Source organism: Amphiura filiformis, chromosome 17, assembly GCF_039555335.1.
Source record: "Amphiura filiformis chromosome 17, Afil_fr2py, whole genome shotgun sequence".
In the NCBI taxonomy this organism is placed as follows: Eukaryota; Metazoa; Echinodermata; class Ophiuroidea; order Amphilepidida; family Amphiuridae; genus Amphiura; species Amphiura filiformis.
Genome location: NC_092644.1, coordinates 21,651,257 through 21,678,885, shown reverse-complemented (window position 1 = coordinate 21,678,885; position 27,629 = coordinate 21,651,257). Strand labels below are relative to the sequence as shown.

The window sequence follows — 27,629 nt, the reverse complement described above, 5'->3', positions numbered from 1 at the left end:
CCACAATAAATACTGTCCAAACGCTCATACCCCTTCCCTTAAAATTGACAGTATATCTCATCACAATTAGATGGTAATAATAAAAACAAACCAGACAAGGCAGCGTTTTGAGATATGACAGTATTTGACACGGCCGACAAATTTGAAAATAATTCTTGATTTGCAAAATTGTTGTAACAGGTTTTTAATAATATTTAAGGGTGAGTCAGCATCATCATTTTTTAATATTTACATATGAGGAGGAGAGAGGTTATAACTAATCGTGGTGTATTATTTATGTCAAATTTTGCTAATTATTTAAGAGAAAAATGAAAGATTGTTGTATTGAGGGATTATGTACATGTAGTAGATAAAAAAAAGGTCTTTAATTTGAATAATAAATTTTATACACAATTACTTATTTTGTAATCAACAGGATACTACATCTACATAGAGACGAATGCTCCACGCGTCCCCGGTGATCGCGCCCGCATCATGACACCAACACAAAACCCTACTGGAGGGCGATGCTTATCTTTCTGGTACCATATGTATGGCCCACATATAGATAGATTCAATGTATATTTAAGAAAGAGTTTGGATGCATTAATATTTACTAAATATGGAACACAGGGTAACCAATGGATGAAGGCAGAATACCAAGTCAACTCTGATGAACCGTGGACGGTAAGTTGCCAATTCAAATTCAAAGTTGAAGGCCTTTACAACAAGTTGCCATAGACTGAGTGACAAACTCTAATGAGCTGTGACATCATCACCCAATTTACATCTCGCCGTCCACAGCCAATACCATTGGAGCACCATTGGCCTGTTTGCCAAATATGGGCATTGCAGTGGTGTCTGACCAATATTTATGAAAATTGCATGGTATATCAGGGGAAAATACCCGGATGGTGTCCAACTTTGGCTCGAATATACCTTATGGTTGATACTGTCGAGTGAGTTTGATATTTTTATGAATGAACTGTAGTATGAATGGTAGCATGCAGTAATCCACAGCCTTCTGTATTAAATAGTCAATTCACCACACAAAAGTGAATGGGAGATGTCCTCCAACTTTTTCTAATGTGTTTAAAGCAATATCAGAAATTTATGTGGATCTATACTTGCCACACCATTTTTCACGCATTTATCTTGTTTCTCAATTTAGTATCTTACTCATGAAATTAATGGGCAAAAGGGAAGCTTAATGTTCATGTCAAGATAGCCAGATCCAGGGTTTTGTATTTTTGGCAAAGTGGCAAATACTGGGAATTTCGGTGATACTCAAGTTTCATATTCACCTACGTAATAGATCCTATTTCATATAACCTTTCTATTGAAACTATGTCTTTACTTCTCAGGTTGTATTTGAAGCTAAGGTAGGCAGCAACTCATATGGTGATATAGCTCTTGATGATATCGTACTGTATGATGGGGACTGCCAAACACCAAGTAAGTCTCAGTGATGATTACTTAGTTTCATGCTCATTGGTTTTTAATATTACTTTTATTTTTTTAGTTTATTTTCATTATCAGTAAATCCAGGGCTCAAATTTAATACCTGTCTTGTCAAATGCCTCGGGCAAACTGTAAATGCTGGCGGGCATGTTGTAAAATACAGTCAACTCAATCGCGGATTTAGGGTTTCTCTACGGAAGTCAATTTGTGCGAAATTCCTTCCCACAATGCAATAAGTGTTTTGCATAACAATAGATACAGTTCTGAGGTTAATCAATATTCTTTGTTATGCAATACGCATATGGCATTGTGGGAAGGAGTTTCGCACAAATTGACTTCGAGAGAAACCCAAATCCACTGTCTTGTTAACTGATCCAGTGGACTAGTTGAAAAAACATCTTCTGCAGTTTGTTGCTAATGCTGGAGACTTGAGACTTTAAACTCAACTATTGTGTGCATGTGATATTCAAAAAAGATAATCCAAAGTTAGTCTCATTAGTGCTGATTTTGTAGTTGCATGTTTGAAGTGAAGTGACTATATAATTTCTGACATTAGGTCAGCTTTGACATCTGAGTTTAAACTTATGTTGATGAAAACAATGAACTATGAAAAAATTTTTTTGTTTGTTTTGGCTGTGAATCAAAATTAATGGTTTTTCACCATACAATATAGCCTTTGTGAGTTATATGTTGCTATAACCCTAATACCCTAAGTGCTTTTGGCAAATGGAATAAAAGAAGAAAGGAATAAAGAGAGACAAAGAACAATAAGAAGTTGTTTGTTTTGGTCAGGATTCAAACCCAAGAATCCTTGTGTGTCAAGCGTTAGTTTGGTGACCGGTAGCCATGGATGGGTAATGAAACCATGCGTATATAACTATGGGTGATTGCGTTAACTCATCAAGTGGGATACATGCATGCCAGTGGATATATCACGTAGCATTTTAGGGTTAAGACTGCAACCGTAAGTTCAGCATTATTTATTTATAAAGGTACCAATTCTAAGGGTGTCCATACACAAGTAATTCATGATTTGGTTACTATTTCTACATCTTCATTTTACAGCATTCTGTGACTTTGAGGTGGATTTCTGTGAATGGAGTCAAGACACCACTAGCGATGACTTTGATTGGTCAAGAGGTAAAGGCGGTACTCCATCAGAAGGAACTGGACCAGAAAAGGACCATTCTACCGGCACATCAGAAGGTGAGAAAACATTGTTTTATGACTTATTCACCTGGTATCTTGTAGGTGTAGTTGATAAATAATTTATGGGATTCATTTTGTGTCCTATATATGAGTGATTTGTAAAAATATATTGGTCCAGAGGTCAAATATTTGAGCATGATTTGTCAATGGACATTTTTTTTACAATGATGTTGCTCTCCAGCCTATTTTGAATTGACTGTTTTGTAAAGTTATACATGTTTTCTTTCCTGTTTGCTCAATTTCATGTTGTCTTAAAGTGTTTGATATGTTTTCTTAAACATCTCTTCATGTGAGTGTTGACTGAAGACATCAAGTTTCATTTTTTTTAACTTAAAAAATGTAAACTTTCATGACCGTATTTGGAATCAGCATAAACAATGCATTAAAATGAGTACATACAAGCTTAGTTCTTAAGATAGCTCTTGATATAATTGAGAAAATAATTTTTATGTTGAAGCTTTATAGCTAGCATACAGAGCATTAAAGTTTCCTTGCAGAGTTAGGTTGCACAATATAGAAAATATGATCAACTCATGGGTTGCGTCACATAGTGGCAGATGTCTGTTTAACATAGTAATAAATAAATAAATTTTAATAAATAAATTTTGGATTTATAAAGCGCCTTTCTCCAGATCTTAGAGGACTCAAAGCGCTGTAATTTCGCTGCAATGGTGAATCATCACAAGCAGATCGCATCAACTAGGTTGCTGCCGAACGGTGCACACCTATCCGCATTTAGATTGTAACATCCACCAATTATCTGTGCAGCTTACCAAATTCCATTGGGTGAAAGAAGTTTTTTTAATAACCTAACAACTAATCACCGATTTTTGCGATACAGGAGGAAACCGGAGATCCCGGAGAAAACCTGCGAGAGCGAGCATGGAATCGGGATAAACCAAGTGCACATGAGTCCTTGGGCGCGCCGGCTTGAACCCGGGACCTCAGTGGTGCAAAGCGAGGGAATATGATTTCACAATATTTGGGTATCTTTACTTGATCATGACATGAACATTGATCACAATAGTCTCCTGTTAACAATTGCTATGCAATGCATTGTATACATAGTGTATTTTGCATTTCTTGGTGTGATAAAAAATCACTATCTCTCCGCCACTATATGCTGCGACCCCTGCCATCTTATCCGCCACTAATGTGATGCGACCGACGAATTAGATCAAACTAATCATGTAGTGACTTTTATGTAACCCAAGTCTCAACTTATGCTTTATTTTCCAGGTTACTTTGCATATATCGAGACAGACACACCACAGGTACAAGGAGACAAAGCCCGTCTTCTCAGTCCAGTCTATCCAGACACTACAGCAGAGTGTGTGCAGATATGGTATCATATGTTTGGTACTGGTATAGGCACATTCAATGTATTCACTTATGACACACTGACTGAAACATACAGTGATATCCTGTATACTAGATCAGGTAATATAGTTTGTACAAAGATGGTACAAGCATCTGTATGTTTCTTGTATTGCATATTTTTACTTAAAGCAGTATATTTGTGACATGATCTGCTCCATGGAAGCCAAAGGAGGCATTTTTGAAAATTGAGTTACTATAATTATTACCTTATATAAACATAAGGCTAGCAAACTTAGTTCTAAAGCTATGTGGTTTTGCGATATCTATTTTCTTATGTATTTTATTGTTTTTTTACTCCATATATATTTGCCTTTATCTCTATTTTCAAATTTGCCACCTTTGGCCTCCATGGACCAGATCGTGTCACATTTGAGAACTATAGCGCTGGATCAGGGATTTGAAATTGTCTCAACCTTTGAAATTTTAACGACTCGGATTTTAAGACTAAACCCAGTATGCTTCTGGCTACAGCACTGGGATTGGTACCTAAAATTGTAGCATAAGTTGACCTTTGTATATAAGATGGATGGAATAACAAATCTGGACCCTTTCTAAAATTTAGATGTGTATAAACAGTTAATTTAATTGAGGAGAAGTGTAATCCTAATTATTTGGTAAAATCAGATACAAAAATTACTTAATTAGGTATGTCCACATTGCTTATTATAGAGGGCTCCTTCAACTCCCAACTTGTGACCACAGAAATGGCTTAACTCTGTAATCCCCATAGGAAAATACAAAAATTTGAAATTTGGACACCAGAAACATAACATAGAAAGTCAAAAAGTGTTATTTGGTATACAGTTATCATACAGTGATAGTAAGATTTTTTCAAATAAAATCTCTTTTCTGTAAAATGGATCGCCGTGCTGAAAATGTTGCATACTTGCTTTTTTTGTACAGTAATACATTGTAAGGTACAGTCAATGATGGTCACAGAATTTGGAAAAATACATTTGTCCATAACTTTGCTAACTTTTGTCCTACAGACATGGTTGACCCCTCCTTTTTAAGTTAAATAATCATCTTTCTTAGCAAAACAATTTTTCATGAGAAATATCCTACTTGAAAATTTGATGATCCATAGACCGTGAAGAGATGGACGGTCGTCTGGATCGTAATTCTATAGAAATTTCACATTATGCTGAGACCATGTACGTCACACTCGCACCTGTTGGATTAGCGTGTTTGAAAGAAGCGGCATTCAATCGAAGTACACACGTTGTCTCTGATACAGTTACGACTGCAATGTAAACTCTGTTGTCACAAAACAATTATAGTTACAAGAAATGAAACGGTAAAAAATGCTTATTTGCTGCAGTTTCAAGTCAATTAAATAAATACATATATTCACCGTTTCGATTTATCTAAAACTACCTGTTACTCTGGCATTGAATGAGTTTCAATTTATGTTATATAAGCCTTGGTCTCAACGTCATGCTTGCACGGATGCTCAGAGCACAAAATTCCATTGGATAGCGACTGATGATGCAATTGAGTGGACAAGAGTTAGGTTATTGACCTTTTGTACGGTAAATCGATTCGATGGCAGGTTTGAAGACTATCTTGCCTTTGTGTTTAGGCGAGACGATCATAGCTTCAAAGGATATGCCGCAGATAACCGTCCATGTCTCCACGGTCTATGGATGATCATACCTAATTAATGCATCACTATTATCTTACACATAGATTTACATTCTTTTACTAATAATACTTTATAATATTTCTTTCCTCAGGGGATCAATGGGATAAATGGCGCTACACACAGGTTACTGTGTCCGCAGCACACAGATACCAGATTGTGTTGGAGGCTATCGTGGGATCTACCTACCAAGGAGACATAGCTGTTGATGACTTGAAACTTATCACAGGCAAATGTGACCCACCAGGTAGGGGTTATACACTAAGAAATTGGGTTTATGAAATAGGGTGCCAAGAGGCTTCAGTTTGCATGTCAGTAAACAGTCTTTAATATCGAATTGATTAATTCGAATTAAACAATTCATTGATGTTTGCACTGGGTAGTAGCCATTACTGCCAGTAGACAGGAAGTCTGGAAAGTTGACCTCAACGCTGTGGGAGGTCTTCCTATGCTTTTGAATGGGACAGCAGTAACCTTGGCCAATTTTTAGACCAAAATTTTGGATTTTCCAGATTTTTTTTCAAGTTTGTGAGAGCATAACAAGACTATCTGTCGATGGATTTTTATTTCCGTTGGTAAATATTTTTTAAATTTTGTTTTTCATAACATATTAAAAAGGCAGAGACCCCTGCTGTATAATAAATTAGCTAGATAAGTTTTGAGTAACCTTGGTGAAAATTATCAAAAAAATGCCTATTCTTTTGTGTGTGTACGGTCCATCACCTGTCACTTGGTAGTCTTGTAACATGTCTAATGGCGCTACCCATGGCCACTCGATGAATTGTTTAATTCGAATTAATCAATTCGATATTATAGACTGGTAAAGTCCAACTTATGTTCGTGTATTCATGAAAGCGTGCACCAGTCAAGCATTGTGGATCATAGATTTAGCAGAGGTGCTGAGTCTGCATGCATACCGTTCTATCCACATTGCTATGAGTCCTGCAACAATAGGTAGAACAAAGTACAAGGGGGCACTTAGTCTTCTAATAAACTGGCCTCAAAAAAGAAACTTATAATTTTTTCACAAGGTCATATCTTAAAATCCTCTCCATAAAATGAACAAAAATTGCACACAGGATTACTTCAATACTCTACTCTAAGCATGTCAGTAACCAAGCAGTTGTCCAACTGACACAACAACAAAATGCACTGACATGGAACACCTTTCTGGACCAAAATTCACATTCCAACAGATTTCTTTTGTTGGGTTCCAATTATGCGTCTGTGAATGTGGTCCCGGAAGCTGTTCCGTGTCAGTGCATTTTGCTGTTGTGTCAGTTGGACAACTGCTTGGTTATTGACATGTGTTTAGAGTAGAGTATTGAAGTATTCCTGTGTGCAAGTTTTGTTCATTTTTATGGAGAGGATTTTAAGATATGACTTTGTGAAAAATTATAACTTTCTTTTTGAAGCCAGTTTACATGAAGTGTCAAAATGGTCCACTTTTTGTGACACAAGTATTGAGGTCTAACTCAAGGAATTATTGCTGCATTGATTTGAAAAATGGGTAAGCACCAGATGGGAAACACTTGCCTATAGTCTGTCCACATAGAAGGACAAAAAAAAAGACCTCGGAAACTGGCGGTATGAGAATAATTATTTCAGTGCAATGCTTTTTTGGCGTGCCAACTGCTGCGCGATTTTGTGCACTGCGCTCTTTACGCGTCGCGTTGCATCGTGTGTGACGCAAAGCATTGACCCCCGATGCCACAGATTTGGTTTGTACTTCTAAGTGGACAGACTGTCACAGATGTAAGACCCTTTCCTTTCTGGATGTATATTTAGCTTACTCCAAGCCAACATTTGCAAACTTGTAAATGTTACCGTTCCCGGACAAAACTCTGAACTTTTTAATTTTCAAGACATTCTGTGTAATGTAATACCTTCTTAGAATAGATATTTTGTAATGATGACTTCACTTCTTTTTTAAACATTAATTGTTACTTTTTATGTGATTTTTGAAACAGGTTTCTGTGATTTTGAGACCAGCACATGTGGATGGACTAATGAGGCAAATTTTGACAATTGGGACTGGCTGCGTAATTCAGGCAGTACAGTGAGTGAATTCACTGGTCCTGAGAATGATCACACAACAGGGTCTGATTTGGGTGAGTTTTTGCATTAATACATAATTTGATGAACATTTGCCAATTTGGTCTTCATTTGCTCAGCACTTACAATTACAACTTAAAGCCAAATGCTTAAAGCGTAAAAAATAATGGTTAATTTTTCAACCTGATTTTGGCATATACGTTTACACATGTCCAAGGTATTGAAATCTGTCAAATCTGTTGTGTTTGTAGGGCAATGGAACAATTTTAAATGAATGACTTAGTAAGATATTAAATCCCCCCCATAGAGGTCCACAGTTAAGCAGTCAACTGAGAATTAGTGCTACTTGAACAATTATCCATCTTGTATCAACCATTAAATACCAATAGCAATACCAATAGAAAAAAACAATTGTACTAAGATTTAACAATTCTAGTTTTAGAGAAAGATATCTCAACTGCTCTTTCCAAAGTCCAAATTGCCTGAAAATTATTCAAAAGTCCTTCATTTTTCCAAACAAATACATGGACCTGTTGATTATGATCATGTCATAATCATATTACAAAATGTTATGCTACGGCATACTACAATCATGTCGATTTTGACAATGGAAATTACCCAGTTCTATGCAGTTTGCCATAATCGCTGTGGCATGTGTATAACCAGACATAAAGATGAGGTGCTGGTCGTGTTAACTTTCTCATTGTTCATATTTTGCGAAATGTTCTTTTGTACAAATCCAAATGTATTTTTGTATAAAGATCTTAAACATACCTCAATGACGTTTCGTACTACACGAAATTGTTCATTTAGTATAATCATGTCAAATAGGAAAATCACAAGATAATGACAAAAAATAGTAGGCTTTGTTTGCATTATTTTATGCTGTATCTTGTGTTCATGTGTGACACGATCTGGTCCATGGGGGCCAAAGGCGGCAAATTTGAAATTGAGATAAAGGCAAAAACATGGAGTAAAAAAACAATAAAATATATAAGAAAATAGACATCAAAAAACTTCATAACTTTAGAACCAAGTATGCTAGACCTTTGGTGTTTTCAGTAAATGAAAGCCTACCCAGCAAACACAAAAACGTTTTTAAAACGTTTTAAATAAGTTATATTTTGGCTTTTGGTTTAGGTAAAAACGTTTTAATAACATTAAAATGTCGGGTTATATAAAGGCCATGATAACGTTTTAAAACGTTTTGTATGAAAACACACTACAACAATATTTTTAAATGTTTTCAAAAATGTTATTGTAAACTATTTTTGCAAACATTTTGCCAAATATTGTGTCAATACTTAAATAACGTTATTTTAAAATATTTTAACCCAGCAAACACAGAAATGTTCTTAAAATGTTTTTTTCAAAACCTTTTAATAACATTTAAATGTCGGGTTATAGAAAGGTCATGAAAACGTTTTTAAAACGTTATTGAAAATATTTTGGGTAAACATTTTTCGCAAAATATTTTTTCAACTCCCAAAATAACATTCTGTTTAGAATGTTTTGTATCAAGTTTTCAAGAATGTTTTTGGAATGTTATTAAAACGTTTTTATACCCTTTATATAACCCGACATTTAAACGTTTTCTGTAAAACATTTTTGTTTGCTGAGCAGTAGATTATCAAAAATGTTTTTTAAGGTTATGAAAACGTTTTATACTCTTAATATACCCTTTATATAACCCGACATTTAAACGTTTTCTGACAACCTTTTATAATAATCTTTTGCGAATATGTTGAAAACGTTTTGTGTTTACTGGGTATTGTATGTATATTGTAATAATTACAGTAACTCAATTTTCAAAAATGCCTCCTTTGGCCCCCATGGACCAGATCGTGTCACATGTTTAACTTTTTCATAATTATATTTATAGGCTACTACATGTATGTTGAGTCATCCCTGCCTGGCATGGGCCCGTATGATAATGCAGTATTCGCTAGTGAGCATCTGGTAGCCGCTCAGGATTACTGCCTCAACTTCTGGTACCATATGTATGGATCTGGTAAGGTGGACATAAATATATTGTTGTGACTTCAGCATACTGAAGAATAACAGCTTGCTATAACATATCACTCCACTAAATAAATCCCCATAGAGATATTTACTAAATTCGCCTAAAGAAAACATCATTTTTTTCTTTGCAAGAGCGACTCAGTTCTTAGCGACAGCTATGAAGGTTGAAATTAGCCCTAGCCTGATTCCTCTGACTGGGAAAAAATATAGGCTGACCGTCAATATTTTTTACGACTGGCCCTCAATGTCTAAGATGTCTGGGAATTACCTAATTTACCTCCAAAATCATGCCAGTGTTTCTGTACAGAAACGACTGCTTAAAATCATTAAAAAATACTCGATCTCTCCCATCTGTGGTACACTTGCAGGATTTGATATTACTAATCATGACCAATCCAAATTTAGCCAAAGTTATGCAAATTTGCAAATCTGAGAAATGCATTTAGGGCTCACGACCGTATAATACTATTTGGTGGTGTGAAATCATAAACATTATAGCTGTATAACTGTTAATGTGAATTGAGACCTGTTCCCACAAAATGAGAGGAAAAGTTCCAAAATTTTATTTGCGCGTTACAGCCAAATTTATATTTTGCAAATCGTAACCTGACGTAAAATGACGTAGGATTTGATTTAATTTGATTTGATTTGATTCGGTACTCAGAAATTACAATGTTTACATATAAATAGACAATTAACAATAATATAAGATGTACACATTTTAAAAACAAGACATTAAGATGATAAAACATTGTAAAACAGCAGAGCACGAAGGATTGCCCAAAAAGCTTTTCAAAAGAAAAGCTTATTTCCATTGGGGTCCTTAAACATGTGAAGGGGGGATGCAAAGAACACTGAAGACAAAAAATATGAAACACCAACACAAAATATTGCACATGAAATATTTGAAGGATATGACAGTTTGATTTCTTACTTGGTGTTTAAAATTTGACTTTTCCTTGAGCTTTTCTTCAGTGTTTTCTATTGATTTGTGGCATGTATAATGGCCCAAATCTTATTAGTATCTGTGGCAACTTTCTGCTCATTTTGTAGGAACAGCTACCAACTGGGACAACATGATTTTTTAGTTTATTAATTTACTCTCTTCTTATGTTGATTTTAGCTTTACCTTTTTTCATTAACCTACCTAATCTTTTTGGATGGCATCTGATAGTATTTAGTTAGTGGCCAAAAAATGGTGTCAAAATATTAATGTATCCTGTGTTAAATTTCCCACATGTATGTATAGTCACTTGATAGGTAAGCTTAATGAAAGTATTTTTACAACATCGGATGGGCAGTTAATAATATCACATTTTGCTTGTTGTAAAGTCCAGATTGTAGAAACAAATGAAGAGCTGAAATGCAAAAGGGCTTACGTCCACCCCTGACAAAAATTGAGATAGCACCAGTTTTGCATACAGTGTAACTAGAGCTACCCAATGATACCATTCTTTTGTTGCAAAAAGGCTTACATCCTACAGTAATAGCCCATTGAAATGTAAGTTGTTTTGCAAAAGGGCTTACATCCAATCCACTTGAGTTGCAAAAAGGCTTGTATCCATGAACACTGCCCCCTATTGAATAAGTGACCTATTAACCAATTAGAGATCGAGTTTGATATCATATGACTGGTCAGCTGGTCATTGTATTGATTGTTTATGTCCATTACACACACACACACCCCACCCCACCAGCTATTGCCCTGTGCGTGTGTGGTGTTTGTTTACTTAGATTTTACAACTTTTCTAATTAAAAAGTATAAATTAATACTGGTTTGAAGATGTCATATTTCCTATAATATCAAAATACTATTCTGTAGGTCTTAAACTTTATAACTTTTGTATGGTAACTAATAATAAGAAACCAAGTTGTAGGCCTATAAAATTAAAAGAACAATTTTAATGTTTCCTATAATATCAAAAAACTATTTTGCAGGTCTTAAACTTTATAACTATTTTATATTGTATGCCTAAATAATATTAATAAGAAACCAAGTTTTAGGCCTATAAAAATAAAGTAACAACATTTTAATGTTTCCTATAATATGAAAAAAACTATTCTGCAGGTCTTTTAAAACTTAATAACTTTTGTTTGCTGTATACCTATTAATAAAAAATCAAGTTGTAGGCCTATAAAATTAAAATAACAAGATTTTAATGTTTCCTATGAATATCAAAAGACTTCTCTATGATAACTAATATTAAGAAACCAAGCTGTAGGCCTATAAAATTAAAAGAACAATTTTAATGTTTCCTATAATATCAAAATACTATTTTGTAGGTCTTAAACTTTATAACTATTCTATATTGTTTGCCTAACTAATATTAATAAGAAACCAAGTTGTAGGTCTTTTAAAACTTTATTTTTAACCATAAAATTAAAATAATACAATTTTAATGTTTCCTATCATATCAAAAGACTATTCTTTAGGTTTTATTTTATAACTTTTGTATAACTAAATAACAATTTTGTATGCCTTTAACTAACATTGTAATAACAAGATTCACTTTAAATAATTTAATAATGTATGACAACCATACACCACATTATACACATTACTGGTATTGTTATGTAAATTAAAGGTGGAAGTATAACAATGCTGTGTTTCAATGTCCTTTTGTTTCCTTGTTGCTATGCTACCCACTTCATGTTCATCAAGGATGTAGGTGATCAAGTTTAAGGACCTATAGTTCTAATTTTCATCCAGGTATCCCGTTAAGATTAGAATGGATTCTTGTTCAAGCTTGAAAAATAATATTAATGATTTAAAATAATTGTTATTAATTTATACAAAAGTGTAGAATGCCAATGTGACTAACCTTAATCGGCATTTGGTTTTTGATGGACATGTGCGTTTATGAAATGTCATGGCTATTACTATTATTTATTTTATTTTATTAATAATTATTATCATTAATAATAATTATTATTATTACTCTGCGCCCCCCCCCGCCCTCAAAATAATGGGGGGGGCATAAACCTACTTGTATGCCTGGTTATAACAGGTCAAGTACATGCATGTCATATTGGTTCCATCAACTTAAATCATCAAACTATGGCAGCCCCTCCCCACCCCTACCCCCCCAATCCAGAGTGCGAAGAGTTTGACCAAAATAGTTTGGTTATATTGTCTAGGGACTAGTTGTAACTATTACTAACACCAGTTACTCAAAATTGTGTAAAACATGCTCAGTATTACCTCAAATATTATAGGCCTACATTTTAATAATCCAAAAAATGTGCACCCCCCCCCCCCTATTTTTGACTAAGGATGAGATTAAGAAACAAAATATGTTTTGATGTACTTTATGTATTAATTATGTCATGTGTTTGAAAAAATAAAACCAACTTGAGTCAATAAATTGCTTTATTATGTAATTTTTGGGTGACTTGTGTTGCAAAAAGGCTTACATCCATGATTTCCATCGATTTGTGTAGCAAAAAGGCTTACATCCACATTTCTGAAATTTTTAATTACCCAAATTAATTACAAAAACATATCACTGATTTGCCAAAACGTGTTTTTATATTAGTATTTACATGCTTTATCTTACCATACCCATAATAAATTTATTACATTAAAAAAAAAATTCAAAACAGTTTTTTGTGTTTTTCTCAGAACCAGAAAAAGTGGATGTAAGCCCTTTTGCAACTCAGCTCTTCAAATACAACTCTAAACATTTTGAAGATCATTCTTCCACTGCTATTATGACTTTTTCAGGCAACATCTTACCACATATGTTACTTGTTTGAATTTTTTAAACAGGTATAGGAACCCTTAATGTATGGACAGAGGACATATCTAGGATGCAGACTTTGCTGTTGAGAATCAGAGGTGACCAAGGCAATTTGTGGAAAAATGCTCTACTGGATATCACAGCACCTAGGGAGTTCTGGGTAAGATAACCGAAGGAAGTAATTAAGTCTTAGGGACGCACCATTAGATTCTCAGGGTGGGGGTAGGAAGTTTTTGAAAAAAAACAAACTTCACAAACTACATGAGCAAAAAAACAAACCTTTCCCCACCAACACTAAAAAAAAAAAACCTTTCCCCACCTAACTGTGAACAAATGCATGAAATTAAAAAAAAAAACCTTGCCGCTAAAACCCCTTTCTTTCCCCGACCCCAACTTCCTACCCCCCTTGAGAATCGATTGGTGCGTCCCTTACTGCGTGAAATTTGAAAATAAAACAATATCAAAAGCATAAATAAGCACATGTATAATAATGTTTTAACTATTTCCTTAAGGTGTTTTTTGAAGTCGTACAAAGTTTTTCTGTGGATGGTGATATAGCCATTGATGATGTTGACCTGGAGCTTGACAACTGTACAATCACTACTCCAGTACCAGTCACCACTGCAATACCAGTCACCCATGGTTAGTTGTGGTCTTGTTGTTTTGCTTGCATGCTTTATATTATCCTCTTTTTTGCTTGCTCTATATTATACTTTTTTTTAAGGTTAAATTTGAAGTCATATTAGGTGACAATGTTGTTGGTGATATAGCCATTGATGATGTTGATTTGGAGGTTAACAAGTGTAACCAGCAACCAACAGGTGGTCCAGGACCAGTCACCACTGCAGGTCCTACACATGGTTAGTATGCAACATTTTTTTTATTTTTTGCTTTACTCATACTTTACAATTTTGGAGAATTTAACAAGAATATAACATATAAGACCTTCCTCTGAAAGAAATAACCAGTTAGTGACATCAGGCAGCTTTTTTGCTCACAGATATCTATGCAGCATGTTCAAACTAGTATGTATGTTTGCCAGTGCTTTGAGTGTACACTCGAGATTTGAAGCTGGACCCAGTAAGATGCACACCAACTGATATCCCTGATTTGCCAAAAGTAAAGATACCCAGGTTTGCTCTAAGTCTGATTTTTAGTGTAAAATTTGTGTCTTGCATATTTTATTCCTCTTTGTAATAAAAGTTGTAACTTTAGGCCAAGATCACGATCAGCATTTAGCAGTGTCCTCATCCATCAACTTGCTTATTAATGCTTTTCATGAAAATAAATTATTCTTTCCATTGCATATGAAAATATATTTATGTTTTGCTATTTCCACTGTAACTGATTGTGTATTGTTGCATGATGTATGGATAAAATAAAATTGATTGGTTGATTCTATAGTCATGAATTCACACTCTGGACACTAATGATGATTTTCAGATTTCAGGTACAGTAAAACCTCATTATAACGAAATCTGATACAAGAAAAACCCTGTTATAAAGAAGTATTTTTCCAGAACCAAGATACATAATTCTTTTGTTATTTATTGTTTTTACAACCCTGATAACGAAATTTGGATATAAAGAAGTAATTTCTCTGTCCCTGACAACTTCATTATAATGAGTTTCCACTGTATATATGATTCCCTCTACAATGCTCAGTGACTTGACACGCTCACCGAAGGATGGTATTCTAGTTTTGTGTGCTCACATCTCTGCTGTATTTATGAAAAGTGAATTTAACATCAACCGACAGATGCTACTGATCAAAGTACATTCTGAATCTGGTACAATATTCCCAATGCTCATTAAAAAGCCAAGCGAGAAGAATCTGTGGTGTGCGCTAGGGTATTTTAGTCCTTTAGTTGCTTGCAAAGATGTGTTATGGTTGCTTCCTTGATTTGTTTATTGTCTTTAATGGTTGATGTGTTATGGTTGCTTCCTTGAACTGTTTGTCTTTAACGGTTGCTATATTTGCTGGTAGGGAGTTCCATATCCTTTATAGTCTGCGGGAAGAAGGAGAACTTATGACAGTCCTTATTTGATGTCTACAGTTTGTATGCTTCACTATGGTATTTTCTAGATAGGCGTGTAACTGATTGTAAGAATTTTCCTGCCGGTATGACAGCCTGACCATGATGGATATTGTGAAACATGGATAGTCCAGTGTGTCCCATGGAAGTGTGTCCAACATAGCTGTATGCAAACAAATCTTGCTGCTCTTCTTTGTATCTTTTCGAGGTGGTCTTTCAGATCTTGGGTGTAGGGATCCCAGATGATAGATGAGTATTCAAAGTGGGGCCAGACTAGAGTCTAGTAAGCCATAGCTTTCGGGTTCTTTGGACATGAATACAGGTTACGTCTGATAAATCCCAGGGCCTTAGCCATTTTAGATTGGATATGATTCTCCCACTTGAGATCGGATGTTATTTCAACACCAAGATATGAGTGAGATAATGCATTTTGTAAGATATTATTTCCTAATGTATATTGATGTTATATAGGATTTTTTTTACATGTGTGAGTCTAAGAACAAAACATTTGTCAGCATTAAAGCTCATTTGCCAAGTATGGACAATGTGTTCAAGTTGTCTTGCAGTTGTACATCCGCTTGTTTTTTTATGGTGTTATACATCACACAATCATGCACTCATAGTGGACATGGATGTTGTTCAGCAAGTCATTTATATAGATACAAAAGGAACAGCAACAGGCCCACTACCAAACTTGAGGTAATTAATTAATGTATAAGTGACATTGCTGATTTTTTAAAACTTTCTTGTTGCAGTACCTGGTATCTATGATTGTGACTTTGAGAATGACATATGCACATGGACCCAGGACAGGTCTGATTATTTTGACTGGAGTCGTCAACGAGGAAGGGCTGCTGAACCTGGGACAGGACCACCCATAGATCACACAAGACAAAATGCAGATGGTATGTATACAAACCATAGACATCATATATAATCTAGACCAATAGTGGTCCTTGGATTTTGATTAGCTGGCTGGAAGAATATGCAAATTAGGAGATTGATGTATGCATCTGAAACATTATTCTTAGTCAAAATTATTTGTACCCAATTACAAACATGCATACTCTTCTGGCCATTACTGTTATATTGTTAAGAACCATATAGATGTGGTGTTTGTCTAATATGTTAGGAAAATATTTCTGCTGATGACCCCAAGTTGACATTGGCTAAATAAGCTGTATTTTCGCTTGAAAGGGTACAAGTTGGTCACCATTTTTATTCTCACTAATGACTTGACCTTTTGAAGCCATCTAGTAGACTTTCTTACCAGTTGTTTTTGTTATCCTAACTACAGTTCACCCTTTAAAAAGTAAACTTGGTCGTACTTGGTGCAAAAATTCTTACCTCCAGCGGCGATCTTTTTTTTAGGTAACCATGTTTTTCTGATCGCTGGTTCAGCGGTGTCTGAAAACTGGAGGCAAAATGACAAGTGCACTAGCTTATTGCCTTGATACAAATAAATAAACAATCAAACAGACAAAAAGAAAGACATACATACTGAGACAGACAGACAGACAGACAGACAGACACACCCCACCCACACACCCTTATACACAGACAAATGCACATACTAAGAAAATGTACTCACAGATGCCAAAACACTGTGGATTATTTCAAAATCTGCTTGTGTACGTTTATGCCATACTGTACTTCAAATCACTATTTTTCCAGGCTGGTATATGTTCATCGATGCTAGCGGTAAACCTGCCGGTTCCACAGCCAACCTCATCTCACAGGCTATGACAGGGGGGAAGTGTGTGTCATGGTGGTTCCATATGTATGGATCCAGCATAGAAGATCTCAACATCTACAAGATAACTGGTGGAACCACAAGGACATTGGAGTGGAAACGTCGTGGCAATCAGGGCACTGACTGGATGTATGGACAAGTCTACTTGTCAGGAGACTTCACAGTAAGTACCTTAATGCTCTGCATGCTAGCCATGCGCTTCAACTGAAAAAGTTCAAGTTTTAAAATATTTTCTCAAAATATCAAGAGCTATCTTAAGAACTACTGAACCAATACTAGGCTTGTTTGTACTCATTTTAATGCATTTTTTCATGACTATTCCAAATATGGTCATGAAAATTTACATTTCTGAAATTTTTGAATTTTTAAAATTTTTTTGAAACATGTCGTCTGCAGTCGACACCCGCGTGAAGAGAGTTAAATATGACTTTGAGCATTGAAGCATGTGTTGGCTGATGACCTTTCTGGCTCTCTTGAAAAAGAAAATCATACATACACAACAATCTTTACACCAGTGCACCTGTCAAATATAGGTGGTAGAACCCTGACAACAATTAATGTTGATTTTAAGCTGAGACGAATATACCTACTCGTCTCAGATTTTAAGTAACCATAATGACCACCACATTGAGAATAAGATCCATGACAGAAACTACACATATACACTGATCTTTGAAAGAATATCGTAAATATAGTATAGTCTCGTATACCTAATATGGGAGCACGGTGGCCAAGCGGAACGGGCTACGACTCATAATCGGAAGGTTGCGGGTTCGAGACCCGGCGACGCCATTGTGTTGTGCCCTTGAGTAAGGCACTTTATCTCGATTACTCCTCTCCACCTAGGTGTGAAATGGGGAGCTGTTATGAATACTGTCCATTGAGCGCCGCCCAAAGGTATATGAGCATGCCTTGGGCATTGTATGGCAGCTGACATATTCTAACGACGGCGGAATAAATGTAAAGCGCTTTGGTACATGTTCACATGTGAAAGGCGCTGTATAAATACCAACATTTATTTTTATTTAATATACATACTCTTGGTTTAAGTTTACGATATCTTAGAATTGTTGGTTATAGGTCATGTAAGTCTTTGTAAGTTTAACAAAGTATAAAACTGTTAGAACACTTGGTGTGCATCCACCACATATCACTATAAAATATGCCAAAGTTATATAAATGTAGGTGCGTCTCCCCAACTTTACATGGTAGGGGGAGGAGAGCAGTGGCATAGCCAAGTGTAATAAGTGTTCCAGCCAGTTTTACACCACTTGTGGCTAAATGCCTTTATCATTGTGGCACACTCTTGAAGACCTTCAATCTTTCTAGTAGATGCAAGTGTCTTCAAGTGTGCTATAGTAATCAAGAGGGACATTGCTAGTGTAAAGTAGTCATATCATTATATCACGTGTCCTTTGCACTATCTCACACCCTCTACATACCATAAATAGGCAAACAAAAACAAAGGTTCCCAGTTCAAATCCATTTCAAGGATGATTTTATTTCTTTTGCCCACAATTGCATTAATCTTTTATTTGTCCTTTCAGGTTGCTATAGAAGGAGTTGTTGGAGATAACTGGGATGGAGACATTGCTATAGATGATATTGTTGTGCTTGTTGGTGACTGCCCACCTATGCGTAAGTATAGTGGTGAATCCTTTGGGGTACCATTTCCAAAATGTTGCATCGTTAATTTTCTCTTACCTACCAACAGTTGGTAACATAGTATTTGTATATTCAAATTAATATTTGTTGATAACGGTGGTGGCTGCCATTGTTTTTAGACAGGAAGTCTATAAAGTGACCTTTTATCCAGTGGATGGTCTTCTTGTACGTTTGAATGGAAAAGTAGTAAGCATGGATAGTTTTACTGCAAAATTTATGATTGTTTCCAAGTTTGTTAATTAAAAGAAGACTTTCTGTGGCTTAAGTTTTATCTCCGTATGTAAAAATATTTTCTTTAATGTAAAAATCAGATCATCAAGAATATCTACATAATTATGTGCGGAGAACATTGTAGATGCAGCAGTTTGTGATTGAAACTAAATTATTTGTCCTTTTCATCCTTTAGCATATTGCGATTTTGAGCATGGTGATGATCTCTGTGGCTATATTCAAGATTCATCTGATGACTTTGATTGGACACTGGGATCAGGAGCCACTGTAACACCAGGAACCGGTCCTCCATATGATCACACCTACATGACAGCTGAAGGTAAGGGTGAAGTGGTTGGGGAGAATAATTCAACAGGGTGATATTATCGATCCTCTTAAATTTTTGGTTAAAAGATTGATCAGAAATTACTCTTTCCCACAAGTTGATCAAGACTTGAAAAAAGAAGAAAAAAACCAGTGACCGTGATTTGAACCATGCACCACTTTGACCTAATGTGTAACATGTATATATCACAAGCAAACATGCACTTAAAATCAAGGTTGATAGATGCATGGTGAAGCATTTCCTGAGTATGCTATTTCCCGCAGTCCATGAATGTCATACAAACATGGCAGAGCCTGGCTATTCTGGTGTAATTTAAAAGATATAGGCTGCACACAGCATTTTGATTTTCGTCAAAGTGTAAAACAATATTCATAATAATGCACATCTATACACAAACAATTTCCTCTCTCTTTCATAGGCCACTACCTGTACATCGAGGCCACTGGTCATGAACGTAATGATGAAGCCCGTCTGATATCACCATCCTACCCGGCAACTTTCGGCCAATGTGTGCGCTTCTGGTACTACATGTATGGTTCCTCTCTGGGTACATTGAATGTGTATGTAGAAATCAACGGTAACCTTGGTGATCCGGTGTGGTCTAAGAATAGTGGAGGAGGGAATCTATGGAGAGTTACTGAAATCAATGTGGCAACTGGATATGACTACAGGGTAAGGACTTTAAACCTACTTTATGCTACAACCTTTCTTACAGTGCCCCTGATTGGTTAATTATATGATATGATCATCTGAGTAACCAATCAAAATAGTGTTTTTAGAAGTTTAAGCTTAATCCCCTACTAACTATTCTTACCATATCTCTGATTGGCTCAATATATATAGGCCTCTTTGTAACCAATCAAAAAAGTTCTTAGAGGTCTATCATATGTCCTGGTAGTGCCCATGGGGCTAAAATATATGATAGATTTACGATGTCAGGGTCTTAGTTAGATCTCAACTAGTCTGAATGATTATCCCAAAAATGGTAAAATATAGGAAATTAATCCTTATCCACTTGTGACACCCTGCAATACATACACACTCAGGCAAAACCAGGATGAGAAACAGTTATTCACTTTTTTCAGAAGTACTGCACTGTAATTTTTGAAGTCTACCAACATTAGTTTATAGTGATATTGAATCATCAATTTGTCATGTCACATGACATTACTATTTGAATGTATGCTGGTTAATTTCCAATTAACATAGGAGTGAAAATGAACAGGGACTTAAATGTTATTTATTGTTATTTGAAAGATCATTCAGTTGAGCTTCAGTTAAGTGCTAAAAAAAGTACAAATGTAAAACTGAAAGTTGTACTTTATCAAAATTGATGTCAACTTGTAGGTTCGTGAGAGGTAATCACAAAGAAAACTCTGCATAGACAATAAATATATTGTGATCGATGTTAATACTTGACTTGCAGATTGTCTTCGAAGGAGTACTGGAGGATAACGATGATGAATCATCATCAGATCCAAGGAGAGAATGGGTATAATGCATGTTGTCATGTTTTGACTACTAATTAGTCATATATATTACTAACCTTTGTTTGGTGGTGGTGTTGTGGTTTATTGTCAGTGTTGTCTTGATTTGACTACTGATTAGTCATAATACTAACCTTTGTTTGGTGTGGTGTTGTGGTTTATTGTCAATGTTGTCTTGATTTGACTACTAATTAGTCATATATTACTAACCTTTGTTTGGTGTGGTGTTGTGGTTTATTGTCAATGTTGTCATGTTTTGACTACTAATTAGTCATATATTACTAACCTTTGTTTGGTGGTGGTGTTGTGGTTTATTGTCAATGTTGTCATGTTTTGACTACTAATTAGTCATATATTACTAACCTTTGTTTGGTGGTGGCATTGTGGGTTATTGTCAATGTTGTCTTGTTTTGACTACTAATATATTACTAACATTTGTTTGGTGGTGGTGTTGTGGTTTATTGTCAATGTTGTCTTGATTTGACTAATGATTAGTCATATATTACTAACATTTATTTGGTGGTGGTATTGTGGTTTATTGTCAATGTTGTCTTGATTTGACTACTGATTAGTCATATATTACTAACATTTGTTTGGTGGTGGCATTATGGGTTATTGTCAATGTTGTCTTGTTTTGGCTACAAATTAGTCATATATTACTAACATTTGTTTGGTGGTGGTGTTGTGGTTTATTGTCAATGTTGTCTTGATTTGACTACTAATTAGTCATATATTACTAACCTTTGTTTGGTGGTGGTATTGTGGTTTATTGTCAATGTTGTGTTGATTTGACTACTAATTAGTCATGTATTACTAACATTTGTTTGGTGGTGGTATTGTGGGTTATTGTCAATGTTGTCTTGTTTTGGCTACAAATTAGTCATATTACTAACATTTGGTTGTGGCATTGTGGTTTACTGTCAATGTTTTGTCCTGGCTTGATTGTGATGATGTTTGTTGCATGAATTTGACAGTAAACCTTGAGATAGTACTGGAAAGAAAGAGAGGAAGGTACAACAAAAATGAAATACAAATTGCATTCAAATTCAATGCATTTTGATATCATTAATAGAGTATGACATGAAAACAAAGTATCAATTTTCATATTAAAAACACAAAACACCATGCTTTTTTCTTTTTTTTTTTTTTTTTAGGTCAACGATGAATGATCCTAGCATTTAGGTCTAGGTCCAGGGACACTCCAAAGCCGAAAAAATAAATAACTTAAAAATTTTTTTTTTTTTAATTTCTGAAATTTTTCGAAAATTTGGGGGTGGGACTTTACTCGAAGGTGGGACTATACTCGCGTCAGTATGGTACTATCCATTTTGAATGAAGAGACATGTGTGGTGATAATTGACAAAAGTTACAGGTCATCATAAATTGAATATCTGATTGTCGGTTGTCTGTTTGAATCATCTGATTGTTTATTGTCACTTCTTTCTATTGTCTGTTTTTAGAATGTATTAATGTTTAAATTATATCTGGTGATTTTTGTACTGTTTTATGTTACCATTTCTGTTTATTTTGCTGAATTTTCCTTCATTTTCTTTCTGTTAATAGGACATGTTTTTACTCTTCTAATGTGTATCATTCTTGTGTTTGTTAAGGGGGTACTACACCCCTCGATAAATTTGTGTCTATTTTTGCATTTTTCTCAAAAACTAATAACACACTGGTAACAAAAGTTTTGTATATTATTGGGGCAAGGAATCCAATTACTACACTAGAATTTCAGTGACCCAAGATAAGCGGTTCGCTATTTATGATAAGAAATAAGGTACATGTAGGATGTACCTCATTTCCTATCATATATACTGAACCGCTTGTCTTGAGTCACTGAAATTTCAGTGTAGTAATTGAATTCCTTGCCCCAAGAATATACATAACTTTTGTTACCAGTGTTTTATTAGTTTTTGAGAAAAATGCAAAAATAGTCACAAAATTTACCACAGGGGTGTAGTACCCCCTTAACTGCTTGAGAAGGTGTCCAATGTTTGTTGTTAACACTAAGGGAAAACATACATGGTGCCAGCAGAGATCATTTAATTTTAAAGGGACAATATCAGTGATTGGGCTATTACAGTTGAAATCCATACACCCCTTGTTGAAGACATGACCTTGATCTCCCACACAGGGGTGTGTGAATTTCCATTGGGATTACTTGAATGGGTGATTCCATTTGAAATTCACATCCCCTGTGTGAGAGATTAAGGCCATGTCTTCCATATGGGATGTTTGTATTTCAACTAGAATAGCCCATTTCCTAAAATTATAAAACAAATGAAGATTTTTACAATTTTGGAATAAGCATAATTAATTTAGAAAGTGGCATAATGTGTTAATAGAGACAACATTATACTTCATGATTATTTGGTGTTCAGAAAATTCCCAATTATCCCTTTTAAAATGTGTTGGCAAGAAAAAAGAAAAATATATTCTTATATTGCATTTCAGTCAAATGAAAATATGCACTATATTTAAGAAATAAAGGGTATAATGCATTATCCTTTATCACGAAAATAATGTGTCGAGGCAGTAAAAGCGTAAATAATGGGTGAGGCGCGGCCGAACCCATTATTAAACGTTTTACTGCTGAGGACATATTATTTGCGTGCAAAGGATAATGCTGCACCCTTTATTTCTATTCTATTACCACAAAATAGTGCGATTTAAAGAGAAAATGTCACATTTTTTGCCCAAATATTTCAATTTGTTTACCTCAAGGTGGAGAGCCTATGCGCAGCCAAAGCGTAGTGCTTTGCGTAGAATGCGTAACGACGCTAATATACTGCATCGCGCTTTGCTGTGCGCTGTGATGCGAGAAGAACATAAAGTTTGTTGCCCTGGCCACTTTATTGCTAATTAATGGGCTTTCACGTGACGCGTTTTAACAAATCACAGTGCACGATTTTGAATAATGGGTCGTGGAGGTAATAGAATATTGGTTAGAAACTTCTGAATCAAAGGAGAAAAAAATAATCACTTCTTTGTTTTTTACCAAATGTTCCAGATTGTGTATGAAGGTGTACGGGGATTCTTGGACGCCAGTGACATTGCCATTGATGACATTGACATGTCTAAACAGGCATGTGCACAACCAGGACATTGTGACTTTGAGGATGATTTCTGTACATGGTTTAATATTCCTTCAGTGGTAAGTTAGCTGTATGACAACATGAATTAAATTTTGGGCATTCTATAAGAAACATAAAGGTCTTACATATAATTTTTTTTTTTTTTTCCATAGTTAGTAGAACAGAGGGATTTGAAAAAAAAAAAAAAAATTTATGTCAGAATCCATTGAGTTCACCATATGAAATCTTTATCAAAGGTACTAAAATGACCTATTCACATGCTGCAATTTCCCATGCAATCGCTTGACTAGGACCACTTCAGAAGACCTCACAATTATATAAATTTGCACCATGCGGTTTGACTTGCAGAGTGTTATAAGAAACTTGAACGGATATGAAACTAAGGACCACAAATGAACTTTAGTAATTATGGCTTGTCAGAATGCATGTGACGTCCCCCTGTACTAATATCAATGGGCATTACAATGTGCAGTGTGTGAATTATCCATAACAATTTGTGTAATAAGTAGCACACTTACATTGTATAGGCACACTCTTGAAGAGCTTGCATCTTTCTAATAGATGTAAGTGTCTGCAAGTGTGCTATAGTAATCAAGTGGGACATTGCTAGTGTGAAGTAGACATAGTCATGTGTCATTTACACTATCTCATGCCCACTACATGGTATAGGCCTAGATAATACTACTGTCAAATAAGAGCTTGAAAATTATCTGATGATCCTACTGTTGGATGCATGACAGATCCTTATATGCAAGATATCATTTACAAATAGTGACAGCACCATAGATGGCACTCGCCTTTGCCCATTAGGCCTCCAATAAAAACTATAAAATGATCGGCATATTTTAACTTCTGTTTTGAGAATTTCAATATATTTTGTCGAAAACAAATGAGCAAACAAACAACGATAGAAAACCCTTTAACCCTATTCTATTACCCCCACAAAGGTGGTATATTTGAGTGGTGTGGAGGTATCATATTAACTACTGCGTTGCAGTGTTATTGGTTGGGTAGAAACCAATAAGTGGCATACCATTGACAAGCTTGGACTTTAAGCTTTGAGAAAAACAAGATTAATATTTAATTATGTAAATTTTATGCAAATTAGCTCATGAATAATTAATGAGCTCATAGCCAAATATGATGAAAAAATGATTTTGATTTACATTTTTGAAGTGTATGAGTACATCAATGTGGCATTTTTATGCAGTTTTAAATACACTGCTGTGTTTCTACATATAATAAAAAGAAATTACTTTGGACTATATTTTAAAAGGCCTAAAATGGTTAAAATATGCAGGTTTCCAACATTTTAAACCAGTTTATGATGTGTTAATGGTAGTTATATTAGGAAAAAAGGTGTTTTGTGGATAGAGAAGTGAAAAATTATCAAAACTGTTCCAAAGATAAGACTTAATTTGTGTAAATATTTTTTACATGCATATTAAGCCATTTAAATTGCCATATGTACGAAATTGATAGGGTAATAGAATAGGGTTAAGCACTAAAGTACAGAGATCCTGCATTCTGCCAAAGCTAGGAGCTAGTTTAATTTGTTAACAGTGCTTGAAGAATATTCCACATAACCATTTTATGTGTATGCTATAATTTCACCTTCGTAATTTCTTCCAGCCTGGAAGTGCAGCAGTCGATGACTTTGACTGGCTGCGTAACAATGGCCAAACATCCACTGGCGGCACCGGTCCTTCCTTCGACCACACATTTGGAACAGCAGCTGGTTACTATGCCTTCGCCGATGCAACCAACCAGGCTACTGGATACGAAGCTTTCCTAATGTCAGAAACCATGCCATTCAACACGGAGATGTGCGTGTCTTTCTGGTACCACATGCTTGGTGATCACATTGGATCCTTGAGTGTTAACATGCAGACAACAATATTTTCTCCACTTTATTGGGATGAGATTTGGTTACAGACAGGTAGCCAAGGAGATAGCTGGTTCAATGGAAGGGTGACTGCACTTAGCACGTTGAGTGTATTTGAGGTGAGATACAAAGCATGGCAACATTTTTGATATAATCAAGCAAAATGATACCCCCATTTATCACATTATGTTTTGTTACCTGGAGAGATTTGATCATGTCTCACCTCCTTTTTCAATCAAATCGATGGTAATAACTCTTGTAGTGAGGGATTCCTTGGAACCAAATACCACACAAGGTCATTTTTATGTAACTCATTGACCCATTTGTAATTATAACTGCCTCTAGCTATAATGACATCTTTGTGATCTGGTCAACTCATTGACAGATAGGAACCTCAGGAGGGAATTCAATTTTTGATCAATTCTCTCCAGGTAGTGAAACGTAATGATATTTTTCATAATTGTTGAAAACCTCAATTTTGGAAAAAGTGTCACTTACTATGACCTTCTTGCAATCAAGTGACAAAATAAAATGTAGAGCAGGCACAAAAATTGTTAAACACAAGTCATATTATAAATCTATATAACTATACATCGTAACCCATTTATTTATCACTTACAGCTAATCTTCGTAGCTAAGGTAGGAGATGGCCATCTTGGTGACATCGCCATAGATGACATCCAAGTGTTCTATGGTGCATGTGATCCACCAACACCACCACCACCATGCGTCTTCTACTGTGACAATGGCAACTGTATAAACAAGGCTGAATTTTTGTGTAACTTTGAGGATGACTGTGGGGATAACTCGGATGAGACAAGAGAATGCGGTAAGTGATTTAACTATGGCTCTATTAGGAAAAACAATAGGAATTTTTTAGGATAGCAGTTCCAATATTTTGCGTATTGGATACAGGCATAACTATGACATACGTAAATAGAAAGCAAAATTATACTTCATGACAAACGTGTTCATAGATGGTGAGATCACTTTCATGGATCCCATGATAGATGATACCTTGGGAAATAGTTTAATGCTTAAAAGCTGAACAGCATCCACTGACTAAGAATGAGTAACTGTGATTCATTGTGAGATTTACTGCAAATAGCCATTGTAATTATAGAGCCAATTGTTTTGGCAGCAAATAATTGTAGCAATAGTGAGAGGCAAGTCTTGTTAAGTTGCATATCATTGGCTTCAACTTAACTCTAAACGCAATTGAGTCAATAAGTAACATCACCATGAATCTGGAATTGTAAGAACAAGCAAACCATACATGCAATATTATAATTAATCGTGCATCTGGGAAATGTGAAAGCATCTAATAAAAATGAAATCTGACATTTTAGTTAAATTATAAAGCACATATGTACCCACAAGTGAAGCTGTTGAATTTAAAAGATCAATAGCATACAAACAGGTGCGGTTGACAATGGGATAGCAAAACACTTACAAAATAAGTAATTTGAAATGCTGTTAACCAATTTCATAATTTGCATGTTGGGCATAAACATAAAAAGGGCATAGGCTTAAACATAAAAAGTCCAAGTATTGAGATATTTTTTTGAAAACACCAATCACCATCTTCTCAAGAATCACAGAACAAATACTGGTGTTGTTTGTACTCATATAAATGCATTTTTTAGGATGATTCAGGGTCA

General features: G+C 35.2%; 1 protein-coding gene across 1 annotated transcript in view; it reads left to right on the top strand.

The window, feature by feature from the left end:
- LOC140137059 (MAM and LDL-receptor class A domain-containing protein 2-like) overlaps positions 1 to 27,629 on the top strand; it is a 141,505-nt gene that overhangs the window by 110,593 nt on the left and 3,283 nt on the right. Inside the window, exons 77-94 of the mRNA XM_072158718.1 lie at positions 416 to 666; positions 1,344 to 1,434; positions 2,506 to 2,646; positions 3,889 to 4,089; positions 5,766 to 5,918; positions 7,642 to 7,782; positions 9,609 to 9,737; positions 13,518 to 13,648; positions 14,001 to 14,130; positions 16,280 to 16,429; positions 17,199 to 17,440; positions 18,825 to 18,915; positions 19,349 to 19,492; positions 19,917 to 20,170; positions 20,925 to 20,990; positions 23,999 to 24,142; positions 25,716 to 26,087; positions 26,590 to 26,797. Of these exons, the coding sequence (XP_072014819.1) occupies positions 416 to 666; positions 1,344 to 1,434; positions 2,506 to 2,646; positions 3,889 to 4,089; positions 5,766 to 5,918; positions 7,642 to 7,782; positions 9,609 to 9,737; positions 13,518 to 13,648; positions 14,001 to 14,130; positions 16,280 to 16,429; positions 17,199 to 17,440; positions 18,825 to 18,915; positions 19,349 to 19,492; positions 19,917 to 20,170; positions 20,925 to 20,990; positions 23,999 to 24,142; positions 25,716 to 26,087; positions 26,590 to 26,797 (3,039 nt within the window). The remainder of the gene's footprint in view (positions 1 to 415; positions 667 to 1,343; positions 1,435 to 2,505; positions 2,647 to 3,888; positions 4,090 to 5,765; positions 5,919 to 7,641; positions 7,783 to 9,608; positions 9,738 to 13,517; positions 13,649 to 14,000; positions 14,131 to 16,279; positions 16,430 to 17,198; positions 17,441 to 18,824; positions 18,916 to 19,348; positions 19,493 to 19,916; positions 20,171 to 20,924; positions 20,991 to 23,998; positions 24,143 to 25,715; positions 26,088 to 26,589; positions 26,798 to 27,629) is intronic.